At 31.8% G+C, this 22,575-nt stretch overlaps 1 protein-coding gene across 2 annotated transcripts in view; it reads left to right on the top strand.

Moving 5' to 3' along the window:
* The window catches only part of SCHIP1_1 (Schwannomin interacting protein 1), an 85,694-nt gene that overhangs the window by 50,787 nt on the left and 12,332 nt on the right, over window positions 1–22,575 (top strand). The window contains exons 6-9 of one of the 2 annotated variants that reach the window (XM_051211857.1): window positions 5,797–5,904; window positions 12,027–12,419; window positions 15,428–15,562; window positions 21,118–21,195. In XM_051211857.1, coding sequence (XP_051071966.1) covers window positions 5,797–5,904; window positions 12,027–12,419; window positions 15,428–15,562; window positions 21,118–21,195 — 714 coding nt within the window. Of the gene's footprint in view, window positions 1–5,796; window positions 5,905–11,735; window positions 11,891–12,026; window positions 12,420–15,427; window positions 15,563–21,117; window positions 21,196–22,575 lie in introns of those variants that run through there. The other variant, XM_051211858.1, reaches the window with a different exon arrangement.

Genomic DNA, 22,575 nt, shown 5'->3' with positions numbered 1-22,575 from the left:
TAGTTGAAACAAAACTCAATGATGTTAATAAATACAAGAAAGAGATTTTTAAAAAAGTTTAAGACGCAACGAAGAAACATTTGTCACCAAGGCAAGGGAAGATTAATAACCATCTGCTTTTGACTCCTGATAGCAACGGATTCAGCAAACGTAAGAAGACTGGAATTTGTCTGCTTACTAATCACCTTGAAAGATTAAAAGGTGTAGAGCAGATACCCTGTATCAAGGTGTTTGGTGATTGCACTGCTTAGAATCTTTCTATTGTTATAAGGCTTTTTGGAACATGTTTAAAAAATTTAAGATATGCCTTGCTTTCTGTTCTGCCAATGTAGCTGCTTTGGCACGTAAATTTATAAATACAGTTGGCAGTAACATGAAACGGGTACTTGTCAACCTTTGATTGAGTTATTGAAAGATTACAAGGTATCACAGGTTATAAGCAGTTGACGAGAACTAACGAAATAAAATGAATTCATACTATTCTGTTAGAATCGTTGTTCTTGCTCTTTTCAAGATAAACGAATAAATGAATTTTTAATGTTGTATGTTGCAACATATAAGCACAATAATCAGTCATGAAGTAATTATAATGATTGTTACTTTTTCTGGAATAAAAAATAGTATGTCCAAGTTGTTAATCTAACCATAAAGTGGTATTTGGTTCTATCTATTCATATAGCTGAGTAAGAATATAAAGTATTGAGTTCACTCGGATTGATGATGAATTATGTGAATGAAATATAGATCCTTATCTAACCTCGTAAATATTATGTAAAAGTTTGAATAAGGGTTGTGTTTTAGATATCTTTCTTTCAAATATACATATAAACAGAAAACAGAATATAGGTGAATAGCATTGAGGATTGGCAATACACTAACTCGTCAACTAATCTAGTGACTCATCTTATATAGTTTAAATAAAAAGAAATGTAAGCCAGTAAATAGACAACAAATAGAGTAAATAATAAGCATATATACATAAAGAGATTTATGCTTAAGTCTGTCGAGGTATAATATGTACAAGTGGATAGTCATATCGCATGAAAGTAAATACATATAATCGATGAAGACAAACATAAAAGGCATAAATGTATAGAAGACCAGTCCTGCTTAAAATGGATAGAATATCATTAGCAAGGTAAAAATGACGCATTAGTTCCACACTGTATGGTTTAGTAGTATTAGTCTAAAGTTCATATAAGACATTCTAGAGTCACTACGGCTATTAATAATATTAATAATAATAATAATAAGAGATATAATATAACAATAAGTATAATCGGATATTATTTTTCTGGTTTCGTCTAATAAGAAAACATATCGTAAATTATTATAATTATGATGCAGAACTGAATGAAGAGCTGATTCAGCAGAATTCATTATTGTGTTTCAGACTGTAAAACTCTTTAAATATATTTTATTACCCATAATATTTTAGCTTGTTAAATTTTTTTAAACGGAACAGTTCAATGGTATGAAAAAAATACTGAAAAATAATATCAGATGGGTTTTGTGGATATTATGGTAATTTCAATGGTTAACACCGTTGGATGCTGGCTCAGTGGTCTAATGGTTAAGTGCTCGCGCGCAAAACCAGTGGGTATTGAGTTCCGATCTCGCAGGAGGCGAGGTCGTGGATGCGCACTGCTGAGGAGTCCCACAATAGAACGAAACGGCCGCCCAGTGCTTCCAGGTTTTCCATGGTGGTCTAGCTTCAACTGACTCATGATCTTAACCATTGAAAAATAATACTTAAATAATTTTAATAGTTGAGATCATGAGTCAATTGAACCTAGACCACCATGGAAAACCTGGAAGCACTGAACGACTGTTTCATCCTACTGTGGGACTCCTCAGTAGTGTGCATCCACGATCCCGCTTCGTGAGATTCGAACCCAGAACCTATCAGTTTCGCATGCGAGCACTTAACCACTAAATAATTAGTGATGAAAATCTACTCATAAAATTAATCTCTGAATTAAAAATCGATAGATTTTGCAAGAAAATAATTACTAGATAATGAAAACAATTATTTATATACAAAATTATTTTACTAGAATGATATAACATACATATGACTTACCTGTTGTTAACAAATGAATAATCAATGATCAAATCGAAAATATTGAAATCATAATTAATGATTCACTAAATTTTCTATTTCTTATCATTTATGCATTTCTATGATTGTTTACATATTATCAGTCAGTCAGTAACAACGCAGAACTTCGTACGGACGTACAACAGTTCGAGTTGTCGATTCAAATCCCGTAGTGGTAAAGGTGGTAAGAGTATAAGCAGTAATCGGAAAGATTAGGGTTTGAAGATGTTATTACAGGAGTATAATCCAGTGAAATAAATTCAGAAAGAGAAAAAAGGGACATGAAGAATTCAGAGGATTAGAATTTGAGAGAACACAAGGAGTGGATACACCTGCTTCATTGTAAACTATTTTCAGTCATGTCACTCAGGGTCTCTTACCATCGGTTGCTATCATCTCGCAGATCCCAACCAGGTAGTCTACACCTACCAATATGGCTCAAACCACTTGTCACTGACTTCATGGACTTGTGCCATGTTTTGGTCTGGCCACTCCTAGCTTTCTCCCAACCTACTCCTACACCATGAAACGTCGCATTTCGGGGCAGTCGGTGGTTGGGCATACGTAACACATGTTCCAGCCATCTCAACTGATGAAGTTTCACTACGTCATCTATTGATTTGCCATCCTTACCTAGTACCCGTTTCCTAACAACTGTGTTACTTACTCGATGGTCCCAGGGTATACGAGCAATATTTCGAAGACACCTATGGTCAAATACTAGTAACCTACGGATATCCTCTACTCTTACCGGCCATGTTTCACTGCCTACATATTATAAACAATTATTTATGGAATTGTAATGAACGAGAACTCAGGCGAGGGTAATCGAATGTATTTGAAAAAAAATACAGGTCTTAATAAAATCTGATTACCATACAGTAAATACTTGATTTTCAAAATGTTAATTAGTCGTCTCAGACTTGATTGTTCCTTTTTTTCCACACAAATCATTCACTATTCTCGTTCTCTTCTCTTCGATCTTCTTAACCTTGTGCCTCCAGGCATTGATGATAAATACTACTTATATTTGTCGAAATCAGTAGCACATATCACAGAATATCTAAATTAGCTTGTTAATTCAGAGTTGAAATATAATCTTTGCGTTTTGTAAATTAGACTATTTATTGATAGAATATATTTAACCGATATCATAAGTGGTTAACTTAACTGGAAACAGATTATCAGTATAGGGTTCTCGAATTTGTTGAGTTTAGATTGATATCATGGATGGAACAAGGTTAGACCACGACCCTATACTGAAAATTATCATGTGCTCACTAGTGACTGGGTTTAAGAAGGATTTCCTGGAGTAATAAAGAGAAGCCATAACCAGTGGAGTTCAACCGTGTCTGTTGTGAGGCAGTTACTCGCTGAAAACAATGGTGGATGGTTGAAGTTAGACATTAACACCGTTGGATACTGGCTCAGTGGTCTAGAACTTATGCCTTCGCTCGTGAGACGGAAAGTCCTGGTTCCGAGTCATGAGTGCGGGATCGTGGATGTACACTGCCATGGATGAGTCCCATACCAGAACAAAACGGTCGTCCAGGGCTCCCAGGTTTTCAATAGTGGAAACAGTTTATCAATAAAAAAGAACGTCAGTGAAGACAATTTTACTTCATTAAACAAATATCATTCACAATATCTTTAATCCTAACAACAATAACATTTGTAATGGGTCGTATTTTCCTGTTCTTTACGTTAAGGATCGATCATTATCCTTTTGTGCACCGTCAGAGGAAAATCTTGATATTCCTAGTTACAAGATTAAATAATGTTGAGTAATGGCTAGCAGGGAAATCCAGGAGGCGCGCTCTTTGCTTTTCTATTCGTGAACATTAACATTGACATGCAAGTTTATTCAGCTGACCATTCGGTTACGTTATTGATGTCCTGAGCAATTTCGGTCAATAAGATGAACTACTGAATATAAAACTAGTAGTAAGAGTTAAATTCATATTATTTGGGACCATTCAAAAATTGAATCTAAATATCTGGCTGTGAAAGCAAAGCGATTGTTTCTTATTGATTTTAATTCGAAATATTCCCACACTTTTGGCTTAGTTCCCATTTAAAGTCAACTAATAATTCGATTGTGTTCAGCAGAACACTATATGATTGGTGATAGTAATAATTAATCATTTAAACTAATCAACACAGGAAACATTAACCCCGGTATTTTTTGTGATTTGTAGCGTGTATACACTTGGCTCGAGCAAATGGTGCAAATTTTCTCTCAGGACCAGTTAATGGACTTTTCTTAACAACTTTTGTTATATAAGTTAATACAAACATTTAATAACTTGATGTTTGACTGGCATAAGTTTAGTTGTGTTATTTGAAATAATCGATATTATCAGTTAGAAGCGCTTTCGAAATACATATTTTTTGGTGTATATAATAGTCTTGCCGGTATTTCATAGAGAGCGTTGACCAAATCATTAAATCGAATGATAGGAAAACTATGAATGAATATCATCAGTTAAAACAATACTAAACATAGTTGTGTAGAATATTTTCTTATTTTATCATGTTGTCTTTTGTATCTGTCTCTTCATGATTTAAATAATAAAACATAATTGCCGAAATAAAATGAATCACTATGTCACCATGTTTGTTAGATAATTTGCTGAGTCTTGACTCGAAGTTTTAAAGTGAAATTCGATTGGTGAACCCATAAACTGTAAAATCAGGAAGTTAGGAAATGTTCAACAAATACATATGAGGTCAGATACTGCTAGTTGGCATTAGGGTTGGCTGAATAGACGCTAGGAGTGAGGAAATGAAGATATCGACTGGATAAATGATCCAAAATGGTGTATGCAGACTTCTAAGCTAAGGCGTACATGAATAGTGTTGGTTAAAGGTGTTGGATAACATACCCCAAATTATATCGCAGTGGTACAGTCATATTCATTCCTTATCTTTATTTAGTGTTTTTCACGCTTCGATCCCATTCGTTTCTCTGAAACTATATCTACAGGGTTTAACTATCCACTTTGATGAATATTATTTATTATTCTTATCATCTAACTTTGTCAATATTTATACTTAATAGACTGATCTAATGGATAGCAAGCAGGATTAATAAACACTTATATCAAGTTCAACATAGTCAGCAACTGACTGACATGTATCATTAAAATTTTAGCCTTCGCAGTCGTGTAAGTAGAGTGAATTCTGTTGTTTATGTCACAGCAAACATGAGTTTCACCAGTACTATGAATTTATAATTAGTGACGATGAGATGCTAAACTGATGCTAAACTGACCAGACTGTTTTTGAGGTTCAATGTTTTCATAATTGAGGAGCGAAATCCCTATGTAGAAAATGAAATGATCCGTTTAATTGCTGGTCACTTCTTCAGTTCATTCGCTTGTTTTTGTTCTGCTCGTATACTATCACAATGTGGTTTTTGTTACAAGCCTACATTCAGAGTATCGTTTCCTGTAGATAATTTTACAGAGATTATTTACTTCAATCTCCGTCTTATTGTTATTGTATGGTACTCATTTTCGATAACTGATTTCATAAACTAGACATTTTTTCTCTAAATCTTCCAGTAAACCCGTATGTTGTTCATTATATGACCTGAGCTCCATTATGGCTGCATAATTTTTCTCGTGGTCTAATTGTTTACAGTCACATTTATGTAACAGATCGGTAATATCTTCGCTTTTGCTCAATTTCAGCCGGTGTGCAACAGCAGTTCTCCGAAAATAAGTAGACCTTCTGATCTTTGTCGCGAAGTTGAAGAATGGTTGGAATCAAGACCATCATGGATTGATCAAAAACATCAGGTGAGCTTCTAGTCTTATGCTTACATATGGGCTTAAATGATTGTGCTTAAGATTAAAATGATACCTAACAATTTGTCCAAAAAATAAAGTTTTAAAAGAGTGACATTATTTATTTTTTAGTCCCACGCTTAGAATACAAACTGGTAGAGAACCAATCAAGTATCCACTTCAAGTCTTAGTAGTGCTCTTTTCTTTTTGTAATTTACTTTGACGAGACTGAAGTTTCAATATTTTTTGGCACTCATCTTTAGCTAGTACAAAGTTAATATAGTCCATCCCCTATATTTATTTTTTGACTAGGATGTTTTCATATATTTGGTTTATTTTCTGATACAAGTTTATGTTAATGATAGTGTTAATCGATTAAATTTGAAATATTATTTAAAAATACATGTTAGCAAAGTTTTAAGCCGCGTTGGTGGTTACTGCTCTTGATCACTAAGTCGTAATCATATTAACAGTGATTTATGTTTCACACGTCAGTTTTAATTTGTTTTTATATTTCACTGGTGTTCTGAGTATTTATTGTTGTCTTATTAAAATTTTCCTTATTAAACACATCTTATTTCGATTATTGTCCCTCGTAATTAGCACCTTTCGTGTTTTATTCTATAGCCTTTTTCCTGTACTGATGTTGGTTTTTGTGACTCAGACTACTAAATCACGACTTTTAGAATTTTCGTATTTATGATACAAGAATACTAAATTAATCTTAGTGTCCAAAACCCTAATTGATAGGCTGATAAGTCAGCTTTCGTTAAAGTACACTGTGTGAAGGATACATTAAGAAAAACCTATTCACTGAGCAAATAACAAGTCCAAAATCTTCCTTCAATTACATATATGATACATAAAATAGTTTTGTTGTTTTTAATCTACATAAGACTGTAGTGAGACTAATTTATGGATGACCTCTGATGGACACTAGTGACCTTGAGAAAATTCGCCACCTTACTAAGGTCAAAAGAGAGTTATTGAGTTAGAAGTTAGGGTTACGAATAAGAGTTGGAGTTAGGGTCAGGATTTTTATCACTAACTGACATCAGCTACAACACCAAAATTCCATTTAACCTTATAGATGAATGAATTTATCTCCATAATCCTATACTTACTATCTTCAATTTCATTTATTCGTTCATGAATTATAGTCTCGCCGTTATACATATTTATTTATTTTATTTTTCCTACAAAATCAACTCCGGGATGCAGGTATTATCCATCTAGGGATGAAATGGGCGTCCTGAATTCCACTGCCAACTACATTCCATCTATTCTTATTTTGCTGACTACAATACTGAGAAAGACTAGTCAAGCTTGCCAACAATTAAGTGTTTCTTGTTGGCAGGATGAGATAACTTTTAGTAAACTTCACAAATCACTCAATCTTTGAAATATCCACCTACACAAGATTTGCTATTATCAGTCTATGGTAAGACCTGTCCTCCGATTTAAAAAAAACAAAACAAAATCTACACAAATCTTCAAGCTAAGCTAAAAACGTGTTTACATTATTAATATAATTTATAGGTCAGACTGAAACAGTCTCATTCGTAATCACTTATATTATTGTGTGAGATGTTGTCTACTGATGAAATCATAAATATGCGAGATAATTAGCTACGAATCAAGTGCCCTGCAGAAATTAGAATATTAATGACTTAGGTTAATTTATCTTAGTTAGTGTCATGATGACAAACGTTTGCTAATGATCAATAACTTAGTTATAGAACGACATAATCTTTTCCAATTAAGTCTTATTATTAGTATGGTATGTGAAAAATTAAATCAAAGACTAATCTAAGTTAAGCAGTCATTGGAAAACTGGAAGAACTTTATAGCCGTTTCGTTCTAGTGTAGGACTCTTCACTAGTGAGAATTCATGACTCTGAAAAACGAGGATCTAACCCTCTACAGATCTCATATGCGCGAACATCTAACCTCTGAACCATTGAACCGGGGTGCAACCATTCTTTCATATTTCGTGACTATTTTCCACTGTGTTCAGTAGCTGCCTTCCATATATTTGACACACTTTATCTTCATTGGTTGCAACTTATCACTAAATATCTGGGTGTTTCCTCTCGAAGCTAGTTATTAGTGTGCATTTGATGATTATCAGTTTGTAGTGTCCGTTACTATGTCAAGCCCACATAACTTATTCTACCTTCAGGACAGGTAAATTTATCCATTCTTCTTGAGTCACATTTTGATCATGCTAATTATTCACTTATCAACCCTGACTTTTTATATGAGCGTATGTGTGTGTACACTTCTGATCCTATTCATCATATGTCTGTAACTTATTTTATCTGGCTACAAATATTAACGCTTGATTAAATGGAGTTGGCTCACGCGCCTTTTCCATTGCTCGTCCTTTCGTTTCACTTCGCCTTCTCTTTGCTCCATTCGCTGCGATTCTCTGATTATCTGTTCGGGTCAACGACTATACAAAATATATGTATTCAAACATTCATTCTCGTATTTGACTTATTTAAATTCTATTATTCACCAACGCACGTTAATTCTATAAAAATAAACGAGGATAGCCAGGAAGTATATTTTGACAACAATCATTTATACGATTTCGTTGGAGTCAGATAATAGGGCCACTAAAAGTACACGTTTGTGGATTGATTAAAGTTAAGCTGATACACCATTTAAACCCGATTCATTAGTCTAAATGTTAAGGATTCATTTGTGAGACCAAAAGTCTCAAGTTCAACTCCTCTAAGGAGGGTCATGGATGTTTATTATCAAAGAATCTCATCCTAAGTCAACATGACCGTTCATTCCTTCCAGGTTTTCAATAATAATCTAACTTAAATCGATTCATGATTTCGAATAAATTTAATGATTATTTATAAGTATAACCATTCATTAAATTACCAGAATAAAGTGTGAATGTAAAAGAGTAATAGTTAAGCACACAAAAAAATCAATTTTTCTTTCTGTATGAATAATTAACCACTCAACACAATAAATCGATGCATTTTCTTTAGTTGTTGTTGTTTTCTCTTCTTTCCTTTTTTTCTTCTTTCATGTATTATTCTATGATCATTTAATAATGAATTAAAATTATGTTTGTATATCAATATTTGCTAATAATGGTGGTATATAACACATTTTTAATAGTATACTTAATTCAGAATGATTGATAGATCTTTTTATTAATTATATCGGAATACTTTATTTGTTTTAATAATATAAATATTTAGGCTTGTGAATTATTCATTCATTCATTCGTTATATTATCAAAGCAAATGAATGTATTTCATTGAAAGTAATTAGTAATTTCATTAAAGTAAATATTGGCTCATCTGAAAGAAAAAAGAAATGGAATTATTTGACACCTGACAATTATTGGTAATAGGATCATTAGATTAGAAAAAGTGGAGAGACACTAATTTATATACGACCTTTGAACGAATCTTAAGTGACCTTGATGAATATTAGCCAATCAGCAAACAGTCAGTATAAAGTAAAAATATGTTATCCAAAACCAAGGAAATAAAGTGGATACACTTCTTATACATGGTTCAAAAAATTGTCAAGGTTAGAAAGAGGTTCTGAGGTTCTAAAATCGTAATGCATGCAGTAGAAGAAATCATCCATACGGTTACAGAATAGTCAGCCTCTGGAGCCATGATAAAGTCTCAAAAACTCTTTCAGCCTTGACCACATAGCTTCAATATTGTGTATGTGCACACCGGTTGACAAAAACATTTTTATTCATTTTAATCATCTTATTATATTCACTAAATCTATTGTTATTATTCGTATTACGTAATCTAGTATTATAACCTTTTTTATTAACTGTGTTCACATTTCCTCACGGAATTAGTACTTTTACAAAAACAAAATTATCATATATATACGATTGTACAGCTTGATAATAAGTTCGCTGAAAAGAGATCCCTTCATTGAACTTCGTGTTTTAATTTTAATGTTTAAATGGGAATTATCTGTCAATAGTCAGGTTAGTCATTTATTTATTTATGTACACTTTTAGACTAATATGAAATCAGTAACCAAATCAGAATTGGGAATAAATTGAGTAGTGTTCCAGTTGACTTGTCTTCTCTTACTTGCGCGCTTGTCAGCCAATCAGGTGATAGAATAGTTTTCGTTTCTCTACTCCACTTCGAACTCACGCATACTAGCCTCAAGATTAAGCTGGTCAGCCTATCGCGTCAAGGTCTTAATCTAGATTAGTCAAGTATCCTCTGTACAAAAGTGGGTAGACAGATCAAGGACGTAACAAATATATTCCATAAAATTCGAGGCCCGATTGGCATCATATTAGTTGAGAGTGATGAAATGGTAAATTACCATTAAAACATAGTAAGGTTTATGCTTTATTATAAACTCATAAAAGTTTTATATGTAAATTGTTAAATTGTCACATTGGGTAAATGATATTATGATTACCTGGAGATTTTATTACAATGGTATCAATCTTTTATGGCACTTTATGTAGATATTTTTAAGCAATTGTAGACAGGCAGATCGTTGAATTGTGAACTTTTCTTTTTCATCCTATCACGTCATCAACGTTTATTTTATTTAAATTTTTTTGTGAGTGAAATTCCACAAGCGTTAAGTCAGTTCGTTCTATTGGTCTTGTCTTTGATTGGTTGTTTTCTCAGGCTTCATTGTTTTTATTTATCCTTGTATTCAAGCTTACCATCTTGTTCGTTTGACCATTGATCATGTGATTGATTAACTTTCTCCGTATTGGTTAATAGATTCGGTTAATTGTTCTATATGGAATATTTATAGAAATTCTTCAGCATTTTTAAAATACTCTTAACTAAGAATTTTGACATTTTCATTGTTCATACGCATGAAAAATTTCAATTAAAGATTTAACAACTCTTCAATACTGACTCTCTTCTGATTTTAAAACTAGCATACTAAGAATTCATTTTAAAGTGTTTCTCTTCATTTTAAATAGTCAATGCTTAGAATGTCAGGTGAATACGAACTATTTTGTAGACATCAGTAGACAGCTTATGTTATCTCATATCTGTCTCCATTTCTCGATGTAATGTGTTCTTCGGTCTTCCTCTTCCCCTTTGGTCTTGAAGATTTCATGTGAAGGCTTGCCTTATGGCGCAGTTGTGTGCTTTCCTCAATATGTTTCCTATACGCTTTCAGAGCTTCTTCTTGATTTCTTCGTCCTCTGGGATCTGGTTTGTTCTCTTCCACAATAGGTTGTTGCTGATGATGTCTGGCCAACAGATCCGAAGTATTTCGCGTAGGCAACTCCTAATAAACACTTATATCCTCTGAATGACTGCTTTCGTAGTTCTCTAGGTTTCCGCCCCATACAGTAGAAATGTTTTAACATTTGTATTGATAATTCTGGCTTTAATGTTAGTTGACAGTTATTTTTAGTTCCAGATGTTTTTCAACGCCAACTGGAAAAAATATCACTGGAAATTCTTGAAGAAAAGTATTTCATTGTCATATTGTTCTTTTTATTCTAACAATTAAAGTCGTTTTGTTAATAAACACTAAATATTCATAAATATATGAAATATATCTGCATTTTGATGTGTTGTTTACTTACATTCATAAAGATGTCAACACTGATAACAATCCATTTTATGTATAATATTATTGTAATCTAAGACTATTTAAAGTATTATTTACAAATTATAATTAATTATTTTATATTGTAAATTAATCTATTACTAATTTTAAAATAACCTTGAAATGCATAATTATCCAATCATATGCAAGTTGTGTTTCTATTGGTTGATTGATTGATTATTTCATTATGATTGTACACAATTCCATTTATTTATTTATTAATTAAAATTAAAGATCTAGTTAGATCTGATTTTATTATTTTAACTTGTAAACTGTCAGTCAGGATGTAAATCTAATTATTGAATGCTGTAAAAAAGTGATTATAATTCTCTAAATAATAAAATGACACCAATTTAAATCAAATGGATTGGTATTTCATTTACAAATTAATGTAAGTTATAAACATTAGATTTTTCTCCCTTATTTTTTCTTTTTTTCATTATTCAAATCACTAAAATATGAGTAATTTATAAACATACAATTCATCCATTGTTTTGTTGTTGTTGTTTTCTCTTTTTTATTCTTAGAAAAATAATCCAGCGTTACAAATTTGCTTTTTAAATATATCTGAACAAAATTTGTTCTCTTCCATGGAAGCAATAGTTGCTGAACCTTATTTGGACAATAATGATTATAGAACTGGACAAAATAATATAGAAACTAATTTATTTTCAACTGTTAACTGTATTAAAACAAATGATAGTATTCAAACAATTAACTCGTTGAATGACAATGAAATTAGTTTGAATAGTATTGAAGATTATGATGATAATAATTCACAGAGACTAACATTGAATGGTAATTCATCTTTTGTAAATCATAAAAATGAAAAGAACCGTACAAGTTCATCAATATCTGGAAGATCATCTTTATTATTAGCTTTTGAATCTTCGGTTAATTTAATTGATTTATTGAATGAGGTCTGTCAAATCATGTGTATTTAACTTATTTTTCTTATGACATTTTTATAATATGAATAATGATAATTTTAGGATTGTTTTAATATGATCTATCACATCATATTTGATATTTAACTGGATATATCTCAACACTATCAAGAAGTTCCGCAATAGGATTAAACAATTGTCCAATATGTTCCCTGGATTTTCAATGGCTCACGAGTTGAAGTCAATTCATAATGAAAACTTCTCTATATAGGACAGTTTCAACCATATATTTTAGTACCTAATCACTTTGAGAAAAATAATACACAAATTCAAAACTAACCAATATTTGTTGAAAGTCATCAAATCACTTTAATCTTAGCTATTATGTTATTTGCTGGTAAATCACATCAAGGTTAGATTAACAAATTAGTTTATTTATTTATTTTAAAACATAGATATTGGTACAAGGAGGCATCAAATACATATGCGCCATAAAAATCTCATTTGACATGTGTGAGGGCTGTGATACTGCCCGGGTGCCCAAAGCGAAGCAGGTGGTCTTCTTAGGGGGCCACTCCCCGAGCCTTCGACCTGAAGGTCTAATCCACAAGGCAGTGGAGCATCGTAAGGAGATGCAGTCCCATGGAAGCCGGTGACCAACGATTGGTTCATACGCCATTTGTTCCCACAGGATACTGGAGCCCATGTGCACCATTGTTTTGGAATCCCGTTAAAGCGCCGGACATTCGCTTTTCGTCCTCTCATTTTCGTAAACAACAACCCCGCCACGATAAAGCAGTGAGTAGGACTTCCCTGACAGAGGCTGTATACGCGTGGCCATGTGAGAGCATTTGGAGAGGGAGAGCGGACTCTCCCCACTCTCGGCCGTACCAGGGCATTTGGGGGCCAACACATTAATTGGTTATAACTAATGATATTTTGTAAACAATAAATTATTTCTAAAATCATTATTCAGTAGGATTTTAGTTTTTTTTCGTTTCGTAAATAGTCAAGTTAAAATTTAAAGTTAGTTTTCTACGCCCTTAACAATTAATCTACCAAATGCGTTGCTGTATTTTGTTTTAGACAATCAATAAGCCTTGAATATTTCTGTCTTTTTGCAATATCTAGTTGGAAAAATATAAGCCTAGATGAATTCTATATATATATGAGTATTGTTGTTATTTTAATTGATAACCCATATGATAGTGTTAACTAAATACCAGATCACGACATAAAACGATTTATAAACCTTAATAGATCTATAACTAGGACCAAACTGAAAAACTCATTTACGTCTAACTAAATCGTTAAACAGTTTATAGTTAAAATTATACAAAAATATGATAGAATAACTTACCAAAATTATACTGATTCATTTATTAGAGAATAATCATACATTTCTTATTACATTCTTGTTTCTATCAGTAACTTAATAATAATTGTCTTAGCTTAATATGATATGCAAAAGTATGGCTGAAGGTCATTTGTGACATTTCACCAAGTGTCATATTCAAAGTTTCCGACCATTTTTTTTCCGTTTATTTACTGGTTGGTTGTCGATATTTGCATTCATTCTCACTATTATAATAACTTCAATTATGTCAATAGTTTTAAACAATTAGAAATAACAAATAACTTTAAAGATATCATTCAGATAACAGTCAACTGCTCACTAGTGACTGACTTCAGGGGGTACTTCTGGAGTTCTAGTGACAAGCCTTTACCAGTGGAGTTCAACCAGGTCTGTTGTGAGATATCAGCTCATTGAAGACAATGGCGTACGGTGGCGCAACTTCGTGGATTGGTTGAAGTTAGACATTAACACCGTTGAGTGCCGGCTCAGTGGTCTAGTGGTTAAGTGCTCGCGCGCGAAACCAATAGGTCCTGGGTTCGGATCCCGCGGGGGGCGAGATCATAGATGCGCACTGCTGAGGAGTTCCATACTAGGACGAAACGGCCGTCCGGTGCTCTCAGGTTTTCAATGGTGGTCTAGCTTCAATCGACTCATGATTACAACCTGTGAAATTTGTAAAAGATTTTGTTTAAATGTAATTTTAATTCATCAAATTACAATTTACGATAGAAAATAAAACATTCAAAAAGTAATTAAGTGTTTAATCACTATATCCATAGTAAAACCACAGTTAGTATTTCTAGATTGATTTTATGATGTGTATACCTTTTCTAAACACAAAGTTGTCTTTTCATTAAAATAAGCGTGATAATACACTGGGAGGCCTAACAATAGTATTAATAAAGTATAATAAAACGTTTTAAAAACATTCATTGATTCAGTATTAGAATTGATGAAATGTGAATAAATTAGAAATTTAAGCAGACTGATTTGATATGTGAATCGGTTGTATTTCAATTACATATTATCATTATGAGATTTTAAATGGAAATCAATGAGGTAGGTGTTTTTTTTCTTCACAAAAGCTTATAACTGTACTTTTGAACATTCAACAAACAAAATAATAAAGGAAATAAATGTGGTATTGACCGTCAAGGGAAATCGCCAGTCAATAATGACCACAGAAATATACCCAGTTTTCAACAATTATCTATAACTCATACTATATTTTCTATTTGATTGAATCAAAATATTTAATGAAATGTGGTTAAACCAAGGATAATTACCGGATTCTATTCTTTGTCAGGCCGTGCACACTTATGAGAAGTGTCATACTAGGACACAACAACTATCCATTTCTCTTTCATTTTCACTGGTCACTGCACTGTAATGAATGACACTTACAAATTAAACAAATTGTCAATAAACTCAATGAATGTTCACTAGCTTCAGTTCTATATTCTTCCAATAATTACTTTACTGTTATGCAACGAATAAAGTTTCACTTTAGATTTTGTTATTCAGTTAACTTGTTGGATATATTTGTCACCGTATTCACATTCATAGATTTCTCAATGAAATCCTAACACCGTCATTAGTTCAGTGAATAATGGTTTACAAGTTAGAAATCTGCTACATTCAGAAGATATTAACTGATTATTATTGTATATACTATTAATTTTAGATCAATATGTATTATGAACGATTATTAGATCAATGTAGACAAGATTGTTTTGATGCACGATCTGTTGTTTATTTACAAGAACTAATAAAGAATCATAAACGATTTCAAACAGAAACACAAATTGCTATTATCCAGGTAAGATGATTAATTTACTTTGTATTCGTTTTTCTTAGTTGAACCTTATATAAATTATATAGATAATTATTTGTTACTGAATTATTTAATAGGCGGCTATAAATAGTACCTTCCAACATGGCGATTATATTAAACGTATTATCTTAGGAAACTTTCCAAGATTAACCGAATTGTTTCTTTGAATATGCTCACTTTCTTTAATAACGAAACATTTGAGAAATAATGATTGAATAATGTACATATTTATTAGTTAAATTAAAATGCATCCAAATATCATATTATTCCTATCATACCATTGATTAGTATCACAATCTGTTATGCCATAGTCATATCTTATAGTTTATTATTATAGGATAGTTATCTTAAATTTTATTGTCAAGTGAATCATCACATAAACTGACATTAAACTGAATGATAAGACTAGTTTCTCTGAAGCAATTACTTTCTATTAGATAAGTATTTCTTAGCTGGTTTATGAAATCATTAAAATCCGATTGAATTCAAATCCGGAATATTAGACTTCACGTGTGACCTTGAGTTCATTTGTTTTCTAATTTGACCACTGCGAATATATCAATATAGTATCTTCAGTGCATACGGGCTGTAAATGATATATTCAAAAGTAATTTTAATTGAATATATATATATATATATATATATATATATATATCATTCTTTTAAAGAAAATTTTAATGATCATTTACGTTTACCGAGAATTGTTCACAAAACTGCATTACTTAATGGAAGGTAGGATAATGTGAAATTCCACTGAAGGCGTATTATTTAAATTATGTTAATTAATGCGAAACGACGTTTTTGTTATGCTGAAACATAGTTAAAATTTTCTTGGCTTCCAAATATCTGGAGTTTAAAATTCAGTTCGATGAGTTCTCAACTTTACCAATAATATTTTTTAGCTTATCAATATAGGGTTGTGGAGATTGTTGAGTTTCAATCGATATCGTAAATGGATGAATGTTAGACCACCATTGAAAACCTAGAATTACTTGACGGCCGTTTCGTCCTAATATGAGACTCAGCAGTTCGCATGTACGATCCCACACGCGATACATCAACTCAGGGCTCTCGGTCTCTCAGGCGAACGCTTATCCCTTAGACCACTGAGTTAGCTGGCATCCAACGATGGTAATGTCTGACTTCAATCAATTGTGCAACCGTCTATCATTGTCTCCAATGAGGAATTACCTCTACAACAGACACAGATGAACTTTACTAGCCACGGCTTCTTGCTAGAACTCCAGAAGACTTATCTTGAAGCCAGTCACTAGTGAGCACATAATAATGTCGTTGATTGGTTGAAGTTAGACATCAACACTGTTGGATGCCGGCTCAGTAGTGTAGACGTTAAGCGTTCTCCAGCGAGGCCGAAGGTCCTGGGTTCTAGTTCCTCATGCGAGATCATGGATACTCACTACTGAAGAGTCCCGTACTAGGACGGAATGGCCGTCCAGTGTTTCCAAGTTTGCAATGGTGGTCTAATATTTATCCAATCGTAATATTTAAGCTTGTTTACAAACAATAAACCTAACTCGTCTGTTTGTAATTAAATTAAGATCTGAAATTCCGTATGCTAGTTAGTTTTGATGAATTCAGTAGACCTTAAGCTTTTTCATAATTGTTTAATAGAACTCTTAAAACATGACTAATCACAATTTTAGTTATTTCTTAGAATATATGGTGTACTGACTACTTACTAGCTAGTTTGCTTGAAAGTTATCAAGTAGTTAATGGGTATCTGGATTTGCTAGCTCAGTGGATAATACGTTGGGTATTGAAAACAAATGATGTTCAGTTAGAGCTTAAATGCGAACGTCAACATTAGGATCCAAGTATATTCAGCTGACGCGTCCTAAGTCAAACGAAACGCGCGTTCTGTATCGATATGGTAAACTTAAAATTACTGAAAGGTCTGGATTTTCATCAAAAATGTATTTTTACACTAAAGATTTACTTAATTATTTACTTCATTACGTCTGTCCTATGAAAGAAATGGGCCTTAATAATTTTCGTAAGATTACCTAGTGCGCATAAGTATTTGATATGACAGTAGGTAGTCGATAGGAAACTTTAGACCTCGGTTTTGTGCTCTTTGGGGTTCTTCAGCAGAGTGTTATAGTGACCTCAAGGGATCTAATGTTTCCTAACAGATTCTGTGCCGTGTTTCTCAGTTTCACAGTCAGAGATGTTATTACTGAGCTATCAGGATGACAAGTGATATGGTGTATCATGACAGCGTATTTAACTATGAAGCTAGGTGAAACGGGACAGAATCATCCGGGAAGTGCCAATTCCCCCCACACATTACTAACGAGTGTATGTAGCCCAAATCCAAGGTTCCTTACCGACCATCTCCAACTACCTTATATCTCAACATATTGGTTACTATGTAGAATCCCTCAGACTAGTGAGTAGAATGCTGGATCGGATCAGTATTAAGAACATTATGATATACATGGCATTGGTCACTACTAGTTAATCAATCAATTGTAAATATGTTAAACATAGTAGTGGTTTGTTCGAACTGGAATGATTATGGAGTTTGATATGATTCATAAAATCATATTTTATTCAACAATTGACGAATAATCAGTCGAAGATAGTTAGTAACTGATAAGTTAGTCTACTAAACAGCACTGTTTTGGTTATCTTATCAAAGGTAGGTTAATTTAAGTTTGTAATATTAGATTTACAGTTGGTTGACATTCTCCTATACCATGGAATCGTATCTGGTTAAGTTTTTTACCAATCAATCAATAATTTGGATTAATTTGATTATCAGTTGTCTTAAAAGATCGTAATTGGCAACCTAAATAATATATTGTTTTTGTTATTTGAATGGTTTTATTACCTGTATTTAGATCATTTGAACAGTTTTTTTCACTTATCTTCTAATTACTAGGGTGTGGTATCCATAAACTAAAAGGACAACCATCATTATGGGTTTTGATCACATCAATACCACTGAAATCAATGAAAATATAGCGGTAATTATAATCATGAAGAAAATTAACTAGATGACTGAATCTAGATGAGAATGAGGCTAGAGGATAAACAAAAAAAATTTTTTGCCTCCTTCACCACATTGATTTTTTTATATTGTCATGACAACATTGTTAGGGCTGAAAAATACACATAGTTTAAATATTTTCTTTGTCTCTGACTGGAAATAGTCAGAGTTTTGAGGTGACAAGTAATAAAATGATTATCGATGAATATATATTGAATATTGGATCGACAAATAATTTTGAATAGAATATATTTAACAGATTCGTATTTCTCTGTTTTACTATAATCTCTTTAACATAACAAAAGTATTTCGTTTTTAATGAAAAGTTTGTGATGACTGTACTTAATGTAAATGATTGTGTATTACAGCAATTCAGTCATACTTTGGAAAGTTATCTAATTGAATGTATGAATTAGTATCTGTGTATGTTAGTCTAAATCAATTATACTGATACCACATATATGTTGTAAGAGTTACTTTACCTTGCTTAATATTTGTAATAATAATATCTGTAATAATTTAAGTGTTTGACGGAATGAGAATTGTGTTTATCTCAATATTTAGAGTGATTAGATTTCTTTTTAATAGCTGAATAACAGATTAATCCATTTTTGATCAATAATAATCCGTTCGATTGTCCAATTTCATTAGTCTACACTACTCTGTTAGATAATCTGTAGTACATGCCAAATAACGTTATATTGCTTTCAGATAAGCAAGTTTTCTAAATATGTATTTTTTCTATATTTTAAGATATTATTAAGTAATAAATTAATAAAATAGTGTTTTTAAAATTGAAACAATCATCTTATATATTTTGATCATTTAAGATTTATCTATTAACCGTTCGTCACAGCCAAAATTTCGATTTACAAATGAACGTTAAGCTAATGTACGTTCAATTTGGAGCAAAATACATAATATGGTGCATTAGTTACCATAAAAGTTCAAAATATTATCGTTTAGGGTGAGAAAAAAAACTATCGATAAGGTTATAATTGATATAATTTAAACTACTTGAAATATAAATGTTGTATTCCATCCTGAAGATGATATCCAGTTGATGTTATATTCAAAAACAATGTTCTGAATGTATTTTTTTGACCATCTGAATAAATAAGTACAAATGATTGAAACATTTAAGAGAGCGAGACCATAATTTATGGATGAACCAATAGGATATAAGGTAACAGGTCTTGGATTTTGGTGCGAAATTCAATCATCCATTCGGCTAAATAGCGTTTTGGAATTTTTGTGATAAAAAGACTAAATCTAATTCCTAACCCTGACCATCGACTGTTAATTCTAATTGTAATTCCTCACACTGATTTATAACCCACATTTATTACTAGTTAATAGGTGAACATTTTCAATGTTCACTTTGGCGTCACTCAAAGGCCGTCCATAAATTATAGTCTCACCGTTAGGAGAATAAAATATGATCAAATAATTTATACGTACTGTAGAGGTATTAATTGAATAATTTCATTATAGTCTGAGTCAAGAGGCTTCTTAGTTTTTCAGTAGGTGTATTGTTTATCAATGCTCTTGTTGTGATTCCTTAATATTTAGCTACATACAAATGTGACCGTTTAGAAACTTCAGCTTATATGTCTAGATTTTATGTGAATAATGTGAAATCGCTCTATATTTTCTACATTTTCATTTCACTAATTAATTCTTTGAATAATTTATTTCGTACTTGAAAATAACTTTTAGTGGCCCGGGATCTGACTCCAATTAGATTGTATGAATGTTCGTCATTGAATGATTTCTGTCGAAATATATATGTCACCTATCCTCGTATATTTCATCGACTTAAATCGCGTTATTCAATAACTGAATAAAATAAGCCAAATACGCGGATGAATTTCAAATACTTATATTTGATACAATCGTTGATCCAGAAAAAATATCGAAGGAGAAGCGAAGCGATATGACAAGAGGTGGAGTAAACATGATTATATACGAAGATTGACGGTATGTATATCTCAATAGCGATCACAAACGATTTTACTTGGAGTCTGATCCCGGTCCACTGAAAACTGTAATATTTTAGTTAGATTTAATGATATTAAATCACTGACTAAGATTGGTCAAGAATTCATATTAAGTTAGTTTAAATTCACTAATAAAGATTTTTGTCAAAGATTTTCTGTTATTCATATTTCATTAACTAGAAAGATACCATTAAAGTCAATTTTTGTTATGATTTGTCATTATTATCTAAGCTTTGTCAAAACTTATGAACAATATTTAACGGGAACTTTCAAATAATAATAAACCATTTTCTTCTATTGAATTTATAATAAACCACCTTAAGTGTACTTAGTTTACCAAATTTAGTAATATAACATTGAAATATATAATTAAAATTTACAATTTAATTCTAATCCCGAGTCGTTTTTGTTAAAATTTACTTTAAATATTCACTTGATTACATGCATTTGGATACATACAAATGAATTCATGATTATGTAATCAGTGTTTTAGTAATGTTGATTCATTGAAATTTTCTTTATTGAAGGTTCCAAAAATATCCGCAATGCAAGCAGAAGTTGAACGTACAAAGATTTCATCGATAACTCCAAATATAGCAACATTAGTGAGTCAACTATTTTATGATTACATTAAGGAGGTTTATTTTTATTTTAATTGTTAAACATATTGATATTCTGATATATATTGGTTGTTTAGTTCTCCTCATTGATATAGATTGATGTACATTCAGTTGATGAGCTCCGTATAGGAAAAAACGCGTGTCCATGATTACAGCCACCATACTTCATTTCCTAAAATATTGGTACTCCATTTTCCTATCTCGAAAATGTTATTATTTCGATTTTGGGTTTCTTCTGAATAAAATTGTTAACTTAAACGTTTTCGTCAATTTCAATGGGATTATTGTTTAAATATTTATAGGTTGTTCAGTAGTACCTGATGAGTTAAGATTCACCGAAGTATAAGATATGATTCAGGCATGAAGTTATGGTTAACAACAAACCTTCACTTAGCTAATTGTCTTCATAATCATGTATAGGGTTTCCAAAAGGAAAGATGAAAATCTCTAGTACTTTTGGTTCAGAAATGTACTTTTTTCGTAAAATATTAAACGAAGAAGATTGAATTCAGTGAGGTAACTGTGACTGACTAAAAAAACTGTAAAGAATTTTTTTCTGTAATAGAACTTATCAATGTGATAATGTGTTGATTGTAGTGTTAAATAATCAAAAAATTGACTATTGGGCTAAAGAGTTAACTGTGATGTGAAATAACGTTAAGTTGATAATAATTGTAATCTGAAAAAACGGACTAAATATACGGGAACAGTAAAATGAAGTTGGATAGAATTTCATATGATGTACTGAAAAGTTACAAATGAATAAATAGTTTTATCCTTCTGTTCATTTACAAACACGTTAGGATAGAAATGTAGTTAAGTCACAAAATGTATTCGACCAAATGTGAAGTAAATGATTATTCATACTGACTTTATATTTTAGGGGTGATAAATACTCCATGAAATTTCTTCTCACACCTTAGATCACTTTACAAATACACACAATCTGTTATTTAACACAATTTTCGTTGCACATCAGATGGTCTCATACATGCTACAGTAAATACTTACTTTCAACATTTTTAACATGATTGGATGACCAATTTAGTATACGATTAACCGGAGAACCATGTACTTCAAATTCAGTGTCTGAGATTCTATAAATATATTTTTCATCCTTGATGTTTTATGTTGACTGTTAGTCCACACTCAGACGAAAGTTCTTATATATGACTTTGTATTTGTTTGAGTTAGACTGTATATTGGTCGATCACTAGTTCTCTAACGTCAATTAGAGTAGAATTATTATTTTCTTAATTATTTATCGTAGTTAAATGGTTAAAGGATGCCTGTTGGACTTTCCATATTCATTACATTTTATTATCGTTCGAGACAATTTATAATTTTTAGTTGCCTAAATAATTG

This window comes from Schistosoma haematobium, chromosome ZW, assembly GCF_000699445.3.
Source record: "Schistosoma haematobium chromosome ZW, whole genome shotgun sequence".
Classification (NCBI taxonomy): domain Eukaryota; kingdom Metazoa; phylum Platyhelminthes; class Trematoda; order Strigeidida; family Schistosomatidae; genus Schistosoma; species Schistosoma haematobium.
This window is presented reverse-complemented; position numbering and strand designations above follow the sequence as displayed.